The sequence below is a fragment of the Hyaena hyaena genome, unplaced genomic scaffold, assembly GCF_003009895.1.
Source record: "Hyaena hyaena isolate Hyena2069 unplaced genomic scaffold, ASM300989v1 scaffold_874, whole genome shotgun sequence".
Taxonomy (NCBI): domain Eukaryota; kingdom Metazoa; phylum Chordata; class Mammalia; order Carnivora; family Hyaenidae; genus Hyaena; species Hyaena hyaena.
The window spans coordinates 276,021-293,040 of NW_024081504.1; the positions used below are offsets into that span (position 1 = coordinate 276,021).

General features: G+C 35.0%; 1 protein-coding gene across 7 annotated transcripts in view; it reads right to left on the reverse strand.

Annotated features, from left to right (window-relative positions):
* Positions 1 to 292: 292 nt before the first annotated feature.
* Positions 293 to 17,020, reverse strand: part of PUM2 (pumilio RNA binding family member 2) — a 96,994-nt gene continuing 80,266 nt past the window's right edge. For 5 of the 7 annotated variants that reach the window (XM_039220187.1, XM_039220190.1, XM_039220185.1 and 2 more), the window contains 8 exons: positions 16,349 to 16,616; positions 15,156 to 15,285; positions 12,962 to 13,096; positions 7,724 to 7,861; positions 6,722 to 6,847; positions 6,359 to 6,480; positions 5,620 to 5,812; positions 293 to 3,547 (listed from right to left, as the gene is read on the reverse strand). In XM_039220187.1, the coding sequence (XP_039076118.1) occupies positions 3,416 to 3,547; positions 5,620 to 5,812; positions 6,359 to 6,480; positions 6,722 to 6,847; positions 7,724 to 7,861; positions 12,962 to 13,096; positions 15,156 to 15,285; positions 16,349 to 16,616 (1,244 nt within the window). In that variant the 3' untranslated portion in view covers positions 293 to 3,415. The remainder of the gene's footprint in view (positions 3,548 to 5,619; positions 5,813 to 6,358; positions 6,481 to 6,721; positions 6,848 to 7,723; positions 7,862 to 12,961; positions 13,097 to 15,155; positions 15,286 to 16,348; positions 16,617 to 17,020) is intronic. The other 2 variants (XM_039220191.1, XM_039220188.1) reach the window with 1 other exon arrangement.

Below are 17,020 nucleotides of genomic sequence, written 5' to 3' on the forward strand. Positions count from 1 at the left end.
TATCAAGTTATCTCTATGGCTTAAAAAAATAGCGATAGAAGGAAAAAGTAAATGGAAACAGTATCAGTATTAGTTGAGAACTGGATTCTATGTATCTAAGATATTCTCAATTCTTAAAATCATTTACCCATTGTATAGATGTGGCATTAAGCTTTAGATAAGTTAACACACCCAAGTTCACAAGGTTTATGAATCATGAGGTAAACTTCAAATCCATGGCTGAACCCAAACTGTACTTCTCCTTTAGACAACAGTTTCTAAAAGTTCATGTGGAAAGGAAACAAACATCTACAGGTAAAGATAAGTGGTTTAATTTAATCCTCAAAACAACCTTGAAGAAGTATCATTTTATCAAGTAAACAGGCTAAAAGTTTCATCCTATTAAGTGTGTAATTGCTCTATGTTATCAGAGATCCTGAATACTAATTGAAAGACAGGAACACCATCAGAGTAATCAGTAGCCCCAGATTATCATCCATGTGATAAAAATATTTTCTTTTCCTTAAATCAAAGTAAACTTGAATGGGCTATCTGAATTATAATTGAGGTACAGAAGGGTATTTTATCTAGAGAAAAACACAAGACCAGGTTTATTTCATACAATGTTATTCACACATTTTTCATTTTCTAATTTATACATAATATACAAAGTGAAGATAACATTATTTCATATGAACCAAGAAGAGCCAGGACTTAGACAAACTGGTCCAGAAACAATCCATATCAAAAGGAGACACTCAAGAGTGAAGTCTAAGTGGTTCTGCCCAATTAAAGTTTCTTTATTGTGAAATGTTATTTTCAGAGTTTGGCAAAACTCCACACCAACTTATTAAATGGTGGAATTGGAGAGGGGGGCACCAAAACGGCAGAGTGTAAAAATCTATAACAACAAATATTTTCGAGAATAGGCCCCGAAGTATTGGGAAGATTGGGTTGTCAACACTGGGATACATGGGAACATCAAAACCCCAAGAGGAAGGTTCAGCTTCCCAGCTATCCCCAGGACTTTCTAAATTTGCAGGACAAAGGAAAGCCAGGAATTCAACTGTGCAAATCCTGGAAAGTCACTGTCAGTCTCCAACAAGGACAACTTGGATTATGATCAGCTCATGACAGTGAGTGGATACTGGGAGCAGAAGTTCAACACAGGGCCAAGACACTCTGAGGCTGGCAAAACAAAGTAGGACAGGAAGACAGCAGCTTCATATGGGGGGGGGGGGGGGGGAAGCACTGCCACTGTTGACTGGGAGATGCTGATGACCAGCAGGGCTACGAGAGAGGACAGTGACACGTGGCTGGATTTCATGGACTCAACATGGAATGCTGGGTTAGAAAACAAGAATAACTCAAAGTCAAACATGAAAAAGTATTCCTGGCACCCCAAACTTTTACACCATTATTTTTAGGTTCATGATATGAACAGCTAAGTGATAAAACCTTTATATTCAATATTGTGCTCAGAAGAATGCTTTTCTTCTACAGACTTCTACTAAAAAAATCCCTTACATGTTCAATCGAGAGATAGCATGGTTCATTAGTTTTCAGCACTAAACATAAGTGGGTCAACATAAATGATTTTATACAAAATACTGACTTCAACAAAATACAAAGCACTTTCTTTATCTTTCAGAAACTGAATATACAAAGCAAGTTTTTTCCAAAATATTTTCATAGGCAAAGGATTAAAAACGATTTTAATTATACACATATGGTCACAATTTTGCCTTAAAAAGATTGTTGGGAAATGTACATAAGGCCGCTTGTAAATGTACATCATGTTACTGTTATGTCCTATGTCCAGAGAAAAAAATGTTATCATACAGATTTGCTCTTACTTGGGAATAGGCTATTCAAAAATACAGTACTCTTCTGTACAAAGAAAAAAGTCACATCACATTTAATAAGATGGAAAAAGCATTGGCCTCCATGGTAACCAAATATCTCAGTCCAATACTTTCTATTATGCACAATACCCTGACTTCTTGAAAGTGATCCAAATCCTAGTATGTCCATATTAACAGAGTCAACAACTATGTTATAAAAGAAAATGTTTCCCACAATAATAAAAAGAAAGCTGGTTCATACTTCTGAAACCATATAAAGATAAAAAATTTTTAAAAAATCACTCTCGATTTGGAGAAATAAATTTACATTATACAACACTATATGCCAGGTCAAAGAGGGCAGGGACATAAATGTACACTAAAATGCAAATGTTTCCCAAAGAGATAAAACAAATTCCATTTACAGCATGAAGGTTTACAAATGTACACCTGTACAACAAAGGAAAGCATCACTACTAAATTAGCATAAGGCTTTTATAATAAACATTGAAACAAGATTTGCTTTTAAAGTGTAAACTTACATCTATTACTACACACACAATGCATATATTTATAGGAAGCAAAAAAAGCTATCTGAATATGTAGTCATGCTTAAATGTTGAGCTATCAAATTTCACTTTTCAGTGGCCCCTTTTCACCTCTATCTGGTTCCTACTTTTGCAAAGTCTACTAAAAAAGGCAAAATAAAGCTCAACACTTCCTCAACATGTCCTTGTAATTCTATAAGCAAAACAATATACAAATTTCCACTCTTTCTCAGATTGCAAACCAAACTGAAAAGTTAAAATGGGACTTAACTTTTCATTTAGTGCACTTAACTGAATGGAAGTGTCACCATGATTTTTTTTTTCCTACCTCGTACAACAATTACATATGTGAGTATATACAATACTTCTGTACATTGCCAGAGACGTTTTAGGGCAGTATTTGTATTAAAATCATATCCACTGTAAATAATGATAGTTCTTTCATCTCAAATCATTAAATTCTTCTCTTACTTGCCGAGATTTTATTTGCATGATAGTTTGTGAATTACCAAAATACAACTTAACTTTCTTTTTAAAATACTAATATTTATGCAGTTGATTGTTAATCGGTTATAAAACACTTCACACAAAGGACAAAAAAAAATAAGGACTATATTTCTATATACATCTCTATAAACCTGTTGTGCTATGGGGTCCGTAGACCTACCAGACTGCAAGCCAGTTTATTAAAAGAATACTGTACTTTTTCCTTTAAAAACTATTTTTTGTGACTTTACAAGGTAAAAATTTACAAAATATGTGACAGCTTTTTTTGATAGTTACATCATATACAGGCATTCTGTGCTTTGCCAGCAATCCAATCTGATAGGTCTCCACTCAGGGCTGAATATAATTTATAATTCACCACCCCCACCCCCCAAATATACACAAGAACCTTAAAAAATTTACAAATGGATGAATAAAGTCAATAAATAGTTTTGCTTTAAAAAAAAATTTGAAGATTCATAGTTGAGTTGTGTTTTGATAATTCACAAAAGAAACATTCTTTTCACATGGTTACATCATCTTCTATCTCTTTTTCCTTTACAACATTCCATTTGGTGGTCCTCCAATAGGCCCTAGATCTGGGCTGTTTTTCAAATAATATTTTTCCAACTTTGCCAGTATATGCTTCCCATATGTGTATTTGCGCAAAGTAGTAATGTGAGGTCGAATCTGAAAAACAAATAATCTGCTTATTAAATCTAAGTTATTTTGGTTTCTGGTTTCTTCTTAAAAGAGCACTCCTAAATCTGGGTGACTTAGAATAACTGAAACTTTAATACTCAAATCCTTTAAAGAAAGTTGTTCTGAAAGCCATTCATGCTACTCAAGATCTCCAATTCTACTCTCAAAACTGAACAATGAGGGGCACCTGGGTGGCTCAGTTGGTTAAACGTCTGACTCTGGCTCAGGTCATGATCTCACGGTTTGTGGGTTGGAGCCCTGTGTCAGGCTTTGTGCCGACAGCCAGCTCAGAGCCTGGAGCCTGTTTCAGATTCTGTATCTCTCTCTCTATGACCCTCCCCCACCCTCTCTCTCAGAAATAAAACATTAAAAAAAAATTTTTTTTTAAGTGTCCAACGAATAAACAAACCAGTACTTCTGAACTATTACATATGCCAACAGTGGAAAGGGCTCCAAAGATAGCAGGGAAGCATCACTAGTGAATTACTGAGTTCTTAAAAAGCTGATGAAGGCAGAATTTTCCAGCTCAAATCTGAGACATAAATTCAATAGAAAATAGATCAAAAGACATGAATGAGCAATCAGATGTGTGATGTGTAACTTTAAATTGTTCACAATCCCATTAATAGTTTTTAAAATGCAAATGAAACTATTCATTAGAGTATCATTATCTTCCACCCAGACTGGAAAAAATTTATAAATAACAGCTGGTATTAATGAGATGATGGCAAAACAGACATTCTTCTTATATCTTAGATAGATGTGCAAACATGCACAGTTTCTTTTAAAGCAACCTGGTGGTGTCTATCAACATGTAAAATGTTTATATGCTTTGCCCCCGCAATTCCACATGTTGTAGGAATTTATCCTAGAAAACAGTTAATCACACAAAGACGTTCACATACAACACTGCTAACGACAGTTAAAAAACTGAAACAATCTAAATGTCATAAATATGACACTGGTTAAATAATGTAATTGTTAAAAAGAAGACTGACAATTTTGAACTATGTATATACTTTTAAGCAGAAATATTAAATTTTTAAAAGGTAAACAAAAATTTATGATCTATTTCTCTATGACAAGAGGTCCAAAGAGGTTATGTATTTGTCTCCTGAATAAAATTTTTGAAAAACATGGAGTATTTAGTGTTTCTTCCAGTATTTTAAGGTTTCTTTGGAGTGAGTGAGCATATATGCAACCAGGGGACCGGGAGAGGGAGAGAGAATCCCAAGCAGGCTCTATGCTGTCAGCACAGAGCCCAATGCGGGACTTGATCCCACGAACCATGAGATCATCACCTGAGCCAAAATAAAGAGTTAGATGCTCAACTGACTAAGCCACACAGAACCCTTCTTCCAGTGTTCATTTTAACAGTTTTCCTACGAAAATAGATGAATTTTTAAAGAATTGCTAGATTCTAGGGAGAAGAATGAGAGAGAAAACTACTTAAAAAAATAAAAAACCCAAATAAATCCTCTTTAGAAAAATGCATTAGGTTAGTGACAAAACTTAATTAGATTTTATTTTTATTTATTTATTTTTTAAATATTTTTATTTATTTCTAGGAGAGAGAGAGAGGGAGAGACAGCATGAGCAGGGGACGGTCAGAGAGAGGGGGAGACACAGACTGTGAAATAGGCTCCAGGCTCTGTGCTGGCTGTCAGCACAGAGCCCGATGCGGGGCTCGAACCCACGAACCGCGAGATCATGACCTAAGCGGACACTTAACCGACTAAGCCACCCAGGCGCCCCTAATTAGATTTTAAAATCAATGTTCAACCTATGTGTCATGGGGCAAATAAAATTGATCTGAATAAGAAGGGGATGAGCAATGCTAAAGGCAGGTTAAACAGATAATAAATGTGATTTTATTGAGATTAGTTTAAGAATTTAATAAAAGGGCACACCATACCTACATTTGTCAAAGGTTATCTATTGATTTTAGTTTTTTTCTCCAGTTACAATACATGAGGAAATTAGAACCTAGGAAGTTAAAATTGTAGCCTGAAAGTCACACAAACTGAATCATCTATTTTAAGTGCTATAAGCTATGTTACCTTATGCATGATTATCTTTCTCTGGGCAGGTTCAGCCATATCAATCATCTTCTGAACCACATAATTGGCATACTGGTCCTTCATCATGGTGTATAAGGCACTGTGAGCACCATCATTCTGGCAGCAAACTTCATCAATCAGTAAAGCTCTCTCGGCACGGGAGGCATGAGTAACACATTTTTCTACTACATTGCTAAAAATTAAAGTACATACATAAAAAATTATCGTTACTGTTTCCTTTAAAGCAAAATATCCTTGTTTTTGAAAGAACTTGCTCAACACATCAGAAAACATAAAAGTGAAGATGGTATTCCCTTGTAATTTTCATACATTTTACTTAAAAAAAAAAAAAAAAGGAATTAGTATTCTTGAGAAACCCCTACTGGATATTCTCCAGCTTAATTACATACCTCTTAAAACTAAAATTACAATTCAAAAAAGAGGAAACTAGGTCATTAGTAAGGTCGGAGACTCTAATTAACAAGCACTATATGAATCTGCATTTATAGGGTTGAGAGACCAATCATTTTTTGCATACCGACTTAAAAAAATGGAATATACATGGGCAGACCAATTTGTCATATAGAGTCTTCAAGAATAAAAAACCGTCTGTATGTGCTTTGTCCCTCTACTAAAATAAAGATTATTCAAATACTATATACTACATGTATTTGTTTACTAATAAAAGCCAAAGAGTTAAAAGAACTGACCCTTGGAGTTAGAAAAATATTAACAATACCTGGCAAATTTGTGTTGACTCAGGGCTAAGACTTTTCCTCTGATTTCAGAAACAATTTTGCTTTTGTCTTCAGGTCGACCATGTTCCAGGACATGCTGAATAACATAATTGCCATACTGATCCTAAGTACAGATATTTAAAAATTACTTTCCTTAAGTCATCCCTTAAGAATAATGATTATTCTTTAAAATGATGTTAATTGTTTGTCTAAATGTCCATTAGTATATAGTCAGGAGAATACACCAAGCTTCTGTATTACTCTGTGTTTTTACAGTGTATAATTTGGGAATAAATTACATTTCCCTTTATTCTGAACCACTGTCAGAAATACATAAACATTTAAAGCTATTAAGGAGTTTATACCTGTACCAACTGCTCTGTATGTTGGTGGAGTTCCTCTAAGATAGGTAAAGTCTGCTCTGCAGTGCAATGCTCCAGGATGCGCTGGATTACTCTGCAGCCATAAGGATGAGTTGAAAGCACAAACACCTTAAAACAATTAGAAAAAATACATTCACTTTATCTGACATTTCTGCAAAGTTCTATGAGGCAGACAGGCTTTTGATGACAGGGTAATTAATTTAAAATACAAGGGTGGGGAGTCACCTTTAATATGACTACCATCCTACTGGCAAGGACTGGACAGTGAAGTGCTCAATTTAGGAGCTAACAGATATTTTGATCAAAAGGAAGTTAACCAAAAGATGGAGGGCATGTGACAATGAAAACAGGCTGCAGACTGAAGGCAATGCCCAATGTTGATAACAGCTGTTAATTAATATGTATTAGTTACTAATTAATACTTATTTTCTGTGTTTTACTATACACTTTTAAGTCGTCTTCCCTCCTTTACTTCTCCCCGAAAATTTGGAAAAGATTGTTAGGTTTCTAATTCTAACAGTTGTGATCCCAAAGTAATACAATTGATGGTGCCCGGGTGGCTCAGTCAGTTAACTGTCCAACTTCGGCTCAGGTCATGAAATCACAGTTTCCAAGTTTGAGCCCCGCATCAGGCTCTGTGCTGATAGCCTGGAGCCTGCTTTGAATTCTGTGTCTCCCTCTCTCTCTGACCCTCCTCTGCTTGTACTCTCTCTCAAAAACAAACATTAAAATTAAAAACACAAAAAACAAAAAACAAAGTAATACAATTGAACTGATATTTCCACATTTTTCATTTTCAAAAACTATGAAGATATCTATTGACACACTCTATGAAAGAGGCAGAAATCACTGCGCATTTAGATTGGTCTCCTATTTCTGTATGACAGTACTGGGTATTACACTCTCGGGAGTTAGGAAACAACGTGTTAACACTCCAATGCGACAAGAATGCCCTGCTAATTAGAAGACAAAAATAAATCTTACTTGTCCTTTGAAAGCATCAATGATGAACTGGAGTGACTGTGGTTGAACACATTCAATACATTTTTGTACAACATGGTTTCCATTCTGGTCTTTCACACATTTGAGTACATGGCCATCAAGCTCCTTTACCATTTCACTCTGAAAAGAGAAGATGACATTTAAAAAATTACCACATCATGAAACACAGACAGACACAGAGTAAAAAGTACATTGAAAAATTTGTTGGTAATTTTTTTAAATATCAAACTTTAAAATCCCCCCCCACACTCCAAACAGAAGTCACTGAAGATGAGAATTACCGAAACATTTCGCAGGATTGCGATGTAAATGACACTTGCTAAAAAAATAACCTAGGGATCCTGAACCTGCCATATTTATTATTATTATTTTTTAATGTTTTATTTACTTTTGAGAGACAGAGAGAGAGAGAGACAGACAGAGACAGAGAGCGCGTGTGCATGAGCAGAGGAGGGTCAGAGAGGGAGACACAGAATCCGAAGACAGGCTCCAGGCTCTGAGCTACCTGTCAGCACAGAGCCTGACGCGGGGCTCAAACCCATGAACCATGATATCATGACCTGAGCCAAAGTCAGAAGCTTCACCGACTGAGCCACCCAGAAGCCCCTGAACCTGCCATATTTAAATGACTCTCTTTACTTTGTACACCTTCCATGCATCTTTTTCAGTTAACTATATATACTAAATTCAGAATTGTAAACTTTTTCTCTGCTTAGCATCCCCTTTCCTTCAAAAAATTATTTTTAATAGCTACATGAGTCTATTAAATGCATGGAAAAAGGTAAGAAATGGAGCTATGAGACTTTTTATATATTATCTCAATGATAGGAAGAAACTGGACATTTTTATTGTTTTTTTAGGAGCTTATATTAAAGAACTCATTTAATATAACTTTTATCATTTGATACTTTCCTCAGGGACAAGTGCTTAGGAAATTTTAGATTTTTGTTCATTTAACCAAGAAAAATGACCCCTTTCATTTTACTTCTTTGACTAAAACTAAGGTATTCATATTTAAAATCTCTCTCAACCAAAGAACGCTCAGCTACCTACTGGCTTAATTCTGTTAAGCCAAAATACAAGAGATGTTTAGCTATAAACTAAGTAACAAAATAAAATGGTCTAAAGAATCCAAACAATACCATTATCCATTAACAAGTTACTCTAAGGATTATTCCCAGTGCTTTATCTTTTCAAGTATTAAAGACATTTAAAATCTTTATAATTTATTAAGCATAACCGACAATGTTCCATTATTTTCAGGTGTGCAACACAGTGATTAAACAATCATACACATTACACAATGTGCACGATAGGTACAGTCACCATACAATGTCATTACATTATTGACTATATTCCCTATGCTGTACTTTGCAACTCTGTTAATTTTAAATTTTATCACTGGAAGTTTATACTTTTTTTTTTTTAACTTTTTTTTTATGTTTTATTTATTTCTAGTAGAGAGAGAGAGAGAGAGAGAGAGAGAGAGACAGCGTGAGCAGGGGAGGGCCAGAGAGAGAGGGAGTCACAGACTGAAACAGGCTCCAGGCTCTGAGCTGGCAGTCAGCACAGAGCCCGACGCAGGGCTCAAACCCACGAACCGCGAGATCATGACCTAAGCGAAAAGTCGGACGCTTAACCGACTAAGCCACCCAGGCGCCCCTATACTTCTTAATCCCTTTCACCTATTGCCTCCCATTCCCAGCATCCACACCCCTCTGGCAACCAAGAGCTTGTTCTCTGTATTTAAGAGTTTGTTGTTTTGTTTAAGCACAGTACTTGTCCTTTTTCTAATTGATTTTACTAATACAAGACCTCTGGGTGTAGCCATGTTATTGCAATTGACAAGATCTCGAATTCTTTAAAGTATCTTCAATCTCTCTCAAAACTGAATGAACATTAAAAAAAATTTAAAAGAGGGGGGTACATGCCTGGGTCGCTCAGTTGAGCAGGAGGCTGACTTAGGCTCAGGTCACAATCTCACAGTTCGTGGGTTTGAGCCCTGCGTCGAGCTCTGTGCTGACAGCTCAGAGCCTGGAGCCTTCTTTGGATTCGGTGTCTCCCTGTGTCTCCCCCTCTCTATTTCTCTCTCAATCGAAAATAAATAAACATTGAAAAAATTTTAATGCAATACCTTCATTTTATTTTTAAAGAATTTATGCTAATTTTTTGAGAGAGAGCGAGAGAGTGCGCGAGAGCGTACAAACATGAGCGAGGGAAGGGCAGAGAGAGGGGCAGACACAGAATCTGAGGCAGGCTCCAGGCTCTGAACTGTCAGCACAGAGTCTGTTGTGGGCCACAGCGAGATCATGACCTGAGCCAAAGTCTGAAGCTCAAAAAGCTGAGCCACCCAAAAGCCCCCAAAATATCTTTAATATCTATATTATCTACATATCTAATATCTATATAAATAATATCTTTTAATATCTATATAAATAAATATCTATACCAGTTTGAGCCTTTTGACCAAGGACTGCTGTAAGCATCTATAATAATCAAAATTTGTTGATCTTTTTCCATTGTGACATATCTTTAATTATTCTAAAACTCAGGATTATCTCCAAAGAAGTAATGCTCTTTTCTCAAAAATGTTCAATGGTGTGATTAATGCAAACATACAGGCATATTCATCCATACATGTTATGCCTTTTCAATTCTGGAGTTTATTATACAGCAATGTATGTGGGTGGAGAGCAGAATCAAAGCTAATCTCTTTCCATATTTATTAATTACTGATACCTTTTAAGAAATAATTATTTCCTTTAGTCTTACCATGTTTCATTGTAATACATAGTTATATAGAAAATAGTTATCTATTTAAGGTTATAAATTTCATTCGTTTTTTAAATCCTTTTTTTTGTTTCTTAAATTTTTGGTAACATTTTATTTATTTCTGAGAGAGGCAGCATAAGCATGGGAGGGTCAGAGAGAGAGGGAGACACAATCTGAAACAGGCTCCAGTCTCCCACCTAGCTGTCAGCACAGAATGACATGGGGCTCAAACCCACGAACTGTGAAATCATGACCTGAGCCGAAGCCCGCCGCCCAACCGACTGAGCCACCCAGGCGCCCCAATAAATTACATTCTTAAAGTCTGCTTAATTTCATGTGAGAACCACACTAATTAGTGGTGCTTCACAATTTATTTTAAAAATCTGGCAGATCAGCATTTATCTTCAATCTCTTAATATTCCTATTTCAAATAAGTCTGAAAATTATTTTGATCAGTTACCAAAAATTTCCCATGAGTATGACTGGAATTACATTAATACTTTTTTTTAACTTAAAATAGACTTTTTGAATCCAAGAATTTGATATATTCCGATTTAATTTATACATGTTCTCTTTTTAAAGAATTGTGAAATCTTGTTAACAGAATTCTTAGGATCCATTTCCTATTGAATAAAAGTTTCAACAACTTTATGTAATTTTTAATTGGTATATAGAATGAAACAGGCTTTAAAATTTTTATCCTTTAGAAAAAACTGATATCTGATTACAGGAAACATCATAAGAAAGAAAACAGTTTTGATGTCACAGAAATGAATTTTTAAATAAAACTGTGGTTTTGTTTCTGTGATTTCATATTTGCTGCTACAATTGCTCAATTTTTACAGAGCTAAGATTTAAATCTGGCTCCATTTAAAGGAGTACTTTCTAGTAACACAGTTTTTGGATGGGTGACTGCTTTATTTAGCCAAATTTTGCATACTTAGTATTTTCCTATAGGCCAACATCAAAGAATTCTGGGGGAAATTCTTTTACCTTGCAGCAGTAGCATTCCTTTTGGGCACTGGAATTTTGTGAATCCTTTGGGGGAGGGTAATCCTGGGGCAGAAATGTGAGTTATGGAGATGGGGGATTTCATGTCTTCAGCCTTCTCTTAGAACCAGTACAGTTCTACCTGTGCCAGTCCCCAGTTCACCAGCTTTGTATCCACTTGTCATCTCAATTGAAATACAACCGTACTTGGTGACAGTAGCCATAGCTAAGTTACTTATGAGCATATCTGACTTTCAACAATAACAAAAACTGTTTGGGATTTTCCTTTATTTCCTAAAAATGAATACAATGTCAGGACTTCACGTTTATATACTAGTACATGGCTAATTAGTATTTTACAGGAACCATAGTTCTTACTGACTTCATACATATACAAATATGTATGTACATAATATTTTGTGTGTCACTTTTTTGTAAACTAAGTGCTGTTTCAATGTTAAAATCATTTTGAAAGTTACTGTAATCAATGTGAATAACATGTTTTTTTCCAATCTGTTCTGAGCCTATAGTGTTTCCTTTGTGAACATATGTGTATCGTATACATTTGTATAGTTAAACACTACATAAATATTAGCATGTTTGTTATAAGGAAAGTATGTACTGAGTACCTTTTAGCTAGCCTATTTATTCTTTCTTTAAAAAGGTTTAAGCTTTTTTTTTTTTTAAATCTTTAAACTGGCCTTTATTACATGTTATGAATAAAGTTGCAGTTAAAAAGGACAGGCAGGGAAAAACTAGTTTTGAGTGTCTTAGAATAGAAACATAAGACTAAGATTTTTTTCTTATTAAAATGTTATTAATGTTTTATGGAAAAAAAATAAAACAAAAATTTCATACTTGTGCTCACTTCAGCAGCATATATACTAAAATTTTAACTGTACAGGGGCACTTGGGTGGCTCAGTTGGTTAAGTACCCAACTTTGGCTCAGGTCATGATCTCATGGTTCATGAGTTCGAGTCCCGCACCAGGCTCTTACGCTGACAGCTCAGAGCCTGGGGAATGTTTCAGATTCTGTGTCTCCCTCTCTCTGCTTCTCATATTCTGTCTTTCAAACATAAACATTAAAAAAAAAAAAAAAAAAAAAAAACTTTATAGAAAAAAGAAAATTCTATTCTTGTGGTTACAAATGTAGTATCCAAATACACTTTGGAAAAAGTAAAAGGTATTCCTGACACTATACAAAATCAAATAACCAAGTGTAGCGTTCTGCTTACCACACACTAGGCACTCAAATTATCTTCATTTAAAGAGGAAGACATGTTGAAGAGAATGAAGAGGACAGATCAAAGATCTACAGTATAATATGTAATTAATAAGGTACTGTTTGAGACATATTTTTAAAAGTTTTATTCTTATCGAGGAAATATTGTAAGATTATGAGAAAAAGGAATAATTTTAAAACTGAATGAAATAACAAAAATTTTGTCTTAACTTACAATTACCTGCTGGTCAGATGAAATAGACTCTAAAGCTTTCTGGATAACACGACAGCCATACATCTGCAAGGCTAACGGCAGAACGTGCCCACGAATACGAGTGGCGAGAGCTAATTTTTGATCCAAACTCCCAAACTGATAGAAAAGAAATAAGTATTAATAAAAATAACCATTACATAAATTTTGTTAAACCTGAATAACCCAGTGTTTGCAGCCTATTTGTTCTAATTTTAAAATAACACATTTTGTAATCATGTAAGGAAGAGGATTTAGGTAAAAGCTAATTAAGATAAATCCAGAACTGCTTGAAATAACGATTACTTTTATCGATGGTTAAGCCTCACTATTTAAAATATCCTTGTTACTAATACATTAACCACCTGTTATTCTTTTAAAGTAAACATCATTACTCTTCATTTTAAACAAATAAAATCCCCTCATCTTTAATGTAATGAACTTCTGAGCCATACATTCAGACCAAATTATATTCAGACCAACCATATTCTGATTTAACTATAGAGGAAACTTAAGTCAAACTACTACACAGATACTTTGCTGTAACCTGAAAATTAGCTAAATTACAAAATGCACGAAACCTAAATATTAATCAGATTAATAGTAATCTCATTTAAAGTAGGCCCATGTATTTTAAAAATATTTTTGTGATAAGATATACACATATATAGCATGTCGTTTTAACCATTTTGAGTGCATATTCAATGGCATTGATTATATTCACAATGTTGTACAATTATCACTACAAACTGTTCCCAAATCATTCCCATTGCCTCAAAGAGAAAACACTGCGTACATTAAGCAGAAACCCCCACCCCACCCTCAGCATCTGGTAAACCCTTATCTACTTTGTGCCCCTAATAGGTTTGGTTGTTCTAGCTATCTCATATAAGAAAACACTATGATGTTTGTCCTTTTGCATCTGGCTGATTTTACTTAGCTTCACCCACGATGTACTAACAGAACTTTATTCCTTACGGCTGAATAACATTCTTATTGTATGCATATACCACCTTTATCCAGTCATTTGTTGGACATATGGGTTGTTTCCACCTTTTGGCTATTGTGAATAATGCTGAAACAAACACTGGTGTCTAAGTCCTTGTTTTCAATTCTTTTCAGTATACAGGAGTAGAATTCCTGGGTTGTAAAATAACTTTATAGCTTTTTAAGAAACTGCCCAGATGCCTGGGTGGCTCAGGTGGTTGGTTAAGTGTGCAGCTCTTGATTTTTGGCTCAGGTCATGATCTCAAGGTCATGAGATGGAGCCTTGTGCTCCCTCGACTGGGTATGAAGTCTGCTTGGGATTTTCTCTCTGTTTCCCTGCTCACAAGTATGCATGCTCCTGCTCTCGCTCGCTTTCTCGCTCGCTCGCTCAAAAAAAAAAAGAAAAAAAAGTTTGAAGGAAGTGCCAAACTTTCTCCCAACGGCTCCACCCACTTTACATTACTGCCAACAATATAGGAGGTTCCAATTTCTCCAAATCTCCACCAACATTTGTTACATCCACTACCACCCCTTTCTGGCCATCCTAGTAGATGTCACATGGAACTTAGCACTGTGGTTTTGATCTGCATTTCCCTAATGACTAAGGATGTTGAGCTTCTTTTCATGTGAGTATTGCCTATTTGTGTATCTTCTGAGGAGAAATGTCTCTTCAGTTCCTCTGTCCATTTTACTTTAAAAAAAAAAATATATATATATATATGTATTTATTTTTCAATTAATCTCTCCAAACACGGCGCTCAAACCTACAACCCTGAGATCAAGAGTCACATGTTCCACCAACAGAACCTGCCAGGTGCTCCTCCTGTTATTTTATTTTAATGTTTATATACTTTTGAGAGAGCGCAAGCTCTCTCTGGAGGGGCACAGAAAGGGGGTCAGAGGATGCAAAGTGGAATGTGAGCTAACGGCACAGAGCCCAACATGGGGCTCAAACTCAAAAACTGCGAGATCATGTCCTGAGCCCAAGTCAGATGCTCAACTGAGCCACCCTGGTGCCCATCTCTGTCCATTTTTTAATAGAGGTGTCTTTCTGTTGAGTTTTAAGAGTTCTTTATAAATATTTTTCCCCAGGTGCATGTATTTTTATATGAAAATGACTCTTACCCAACTTTCTGAACTTTTCTAAGCATTCAGCATATAGTTGGATACGCAAACATGTATATGTGCTTACCTCAAAAAATTTCTGTATGACATAGTTTCCAAAAACATCTGTCATTAACTGATAGGCTGCTTGTAGAATTTCATTAAATACCATCTGTCGCTCAGCTGGAGTAGCTCTCTCTAGTTTTTGTTGTATAAATCTATGTAGAAAACATTTTATATGTCATGACAGCACATTGAGAACAAGCTCCTGCAAAGTCTGTATCTGACTTGAGTATTACATACCATAAGCACATAAAATTACTTCCAGGAATAGTATTAACACATTTAATCCTTTAAACAGCAAATTTAAAGGAAAAAAGATGAAAGCTATGAAGCATTTCTTTATAATGCCTTAATTTAAAATAACTACCAGTTAGGGAGAAGTTTCGATATAAAGATGTTTAATCTTAAGTTCGTTCTGGTTGCATTATGATCAATGAAGAAAACTAGATTTTATTGGTTATTCATAAAGTTTTCATAATATTACTAAATATCTAAGTTTAGAGTATAATGAAAGAGTCCTGAGAAATAAACTCATCAAACACAAATGAATTCCTAGCCACCTTGAGTGATACAAGGTTGATTTGCTACTCTTAAAAAATTTTCAAGTTTAGGGAGATAAAACTGTAAAAGGAAAAATTAAATTCAATAAATGTGTTACAATTCTATTTTCCTTTTTGTGCTCTATCTTGAGAACACTAATTTACATGTACCTCAAGTACTATAGAGAACATGTATTATGTTTAATGTACAAAGGCAGCAAATTTTTCTAAAACAAAAGTTAAATGTTTCAACTGAGGGACACAACACATCAAATAAAATCTGTGAAGGAACACAAAAGCATTTAACTTTCTTTTTCAATTTTTGTTTTTTAGACAAAGACTACATCAGGGTCATTTACATCCACAAATGTAATTCAGAGCTTTTTTTCCCCCCCGCAAAAAATTAAGTGTATTCAGTGTCAATGTAATAAAAACAATCCAAAAAAAAGGGGCAATGCTATATTTGTTTTAAAGTAGTCTCATTATAGAAAACTGGGAAACAAGAAATACTTTAAAAATCTGTATTTTTATCATATGTCCCAATGCCAAAGAAGAAATCCATATTGGGCATTTATTTTGTAAAAACGTCCTTAAATGATCCCAGTCAAGAAAAATTTAGACTCTTACAAGGCAGTAATTTTCAAAGCAAAAATGTAAGTCATAAATCATAATCACCTACCTAGAACCATGCTGATCTTGAGAAAACTCAACTATGTGTCCAATCAAGTCTCTAAGTTGAAGGTTTGGGAAGCGGTTGTTTCTGAAATCTTCTAATAATCTGCTTCGGCCGGAAGGCATAATATCAGACCTATTATACCGAAGCCGGGAAGGAGGAAAGAGCTGGCTGCTGGAGCTGAACAGACTGGAAGTGCTTGAAGCACTCCGATATTTTGCTTCTGCTCCAGGCGCTGCAGAGATATATCGACCACTACCATTTGTCAGGCCTCCTACAACAAAGCAGCTGTGGTCAGCAAATATTTCTGACAAGGCCATTCCTCAAATAAGAGTTACTTACACTAAAAATTCAATCAATAAAAGAAATAACAATTCCACTAACTACTAATTCCTATATATTATAACAGGAAATTAATACTGGAGGGAAAACTTCACACATTGACTTAATGTGTGTGAGGGAAAACAAGACTAGAAAACATGAGAAAAATAAACCTATATTTATCTCTGGCAGTTTAGTTTAAATCATTACATCTAATGTCATACAAAAAACTTGTATTTGTTCCTGGAAGCTTAGTTTAAAACATAATTTTAGCAAGTAATGTCACACATACTAATATTAATACCAGAAAACTAAAAACACCAACAAAATTTCCAGTTTATTAACAAGGTTACAAAT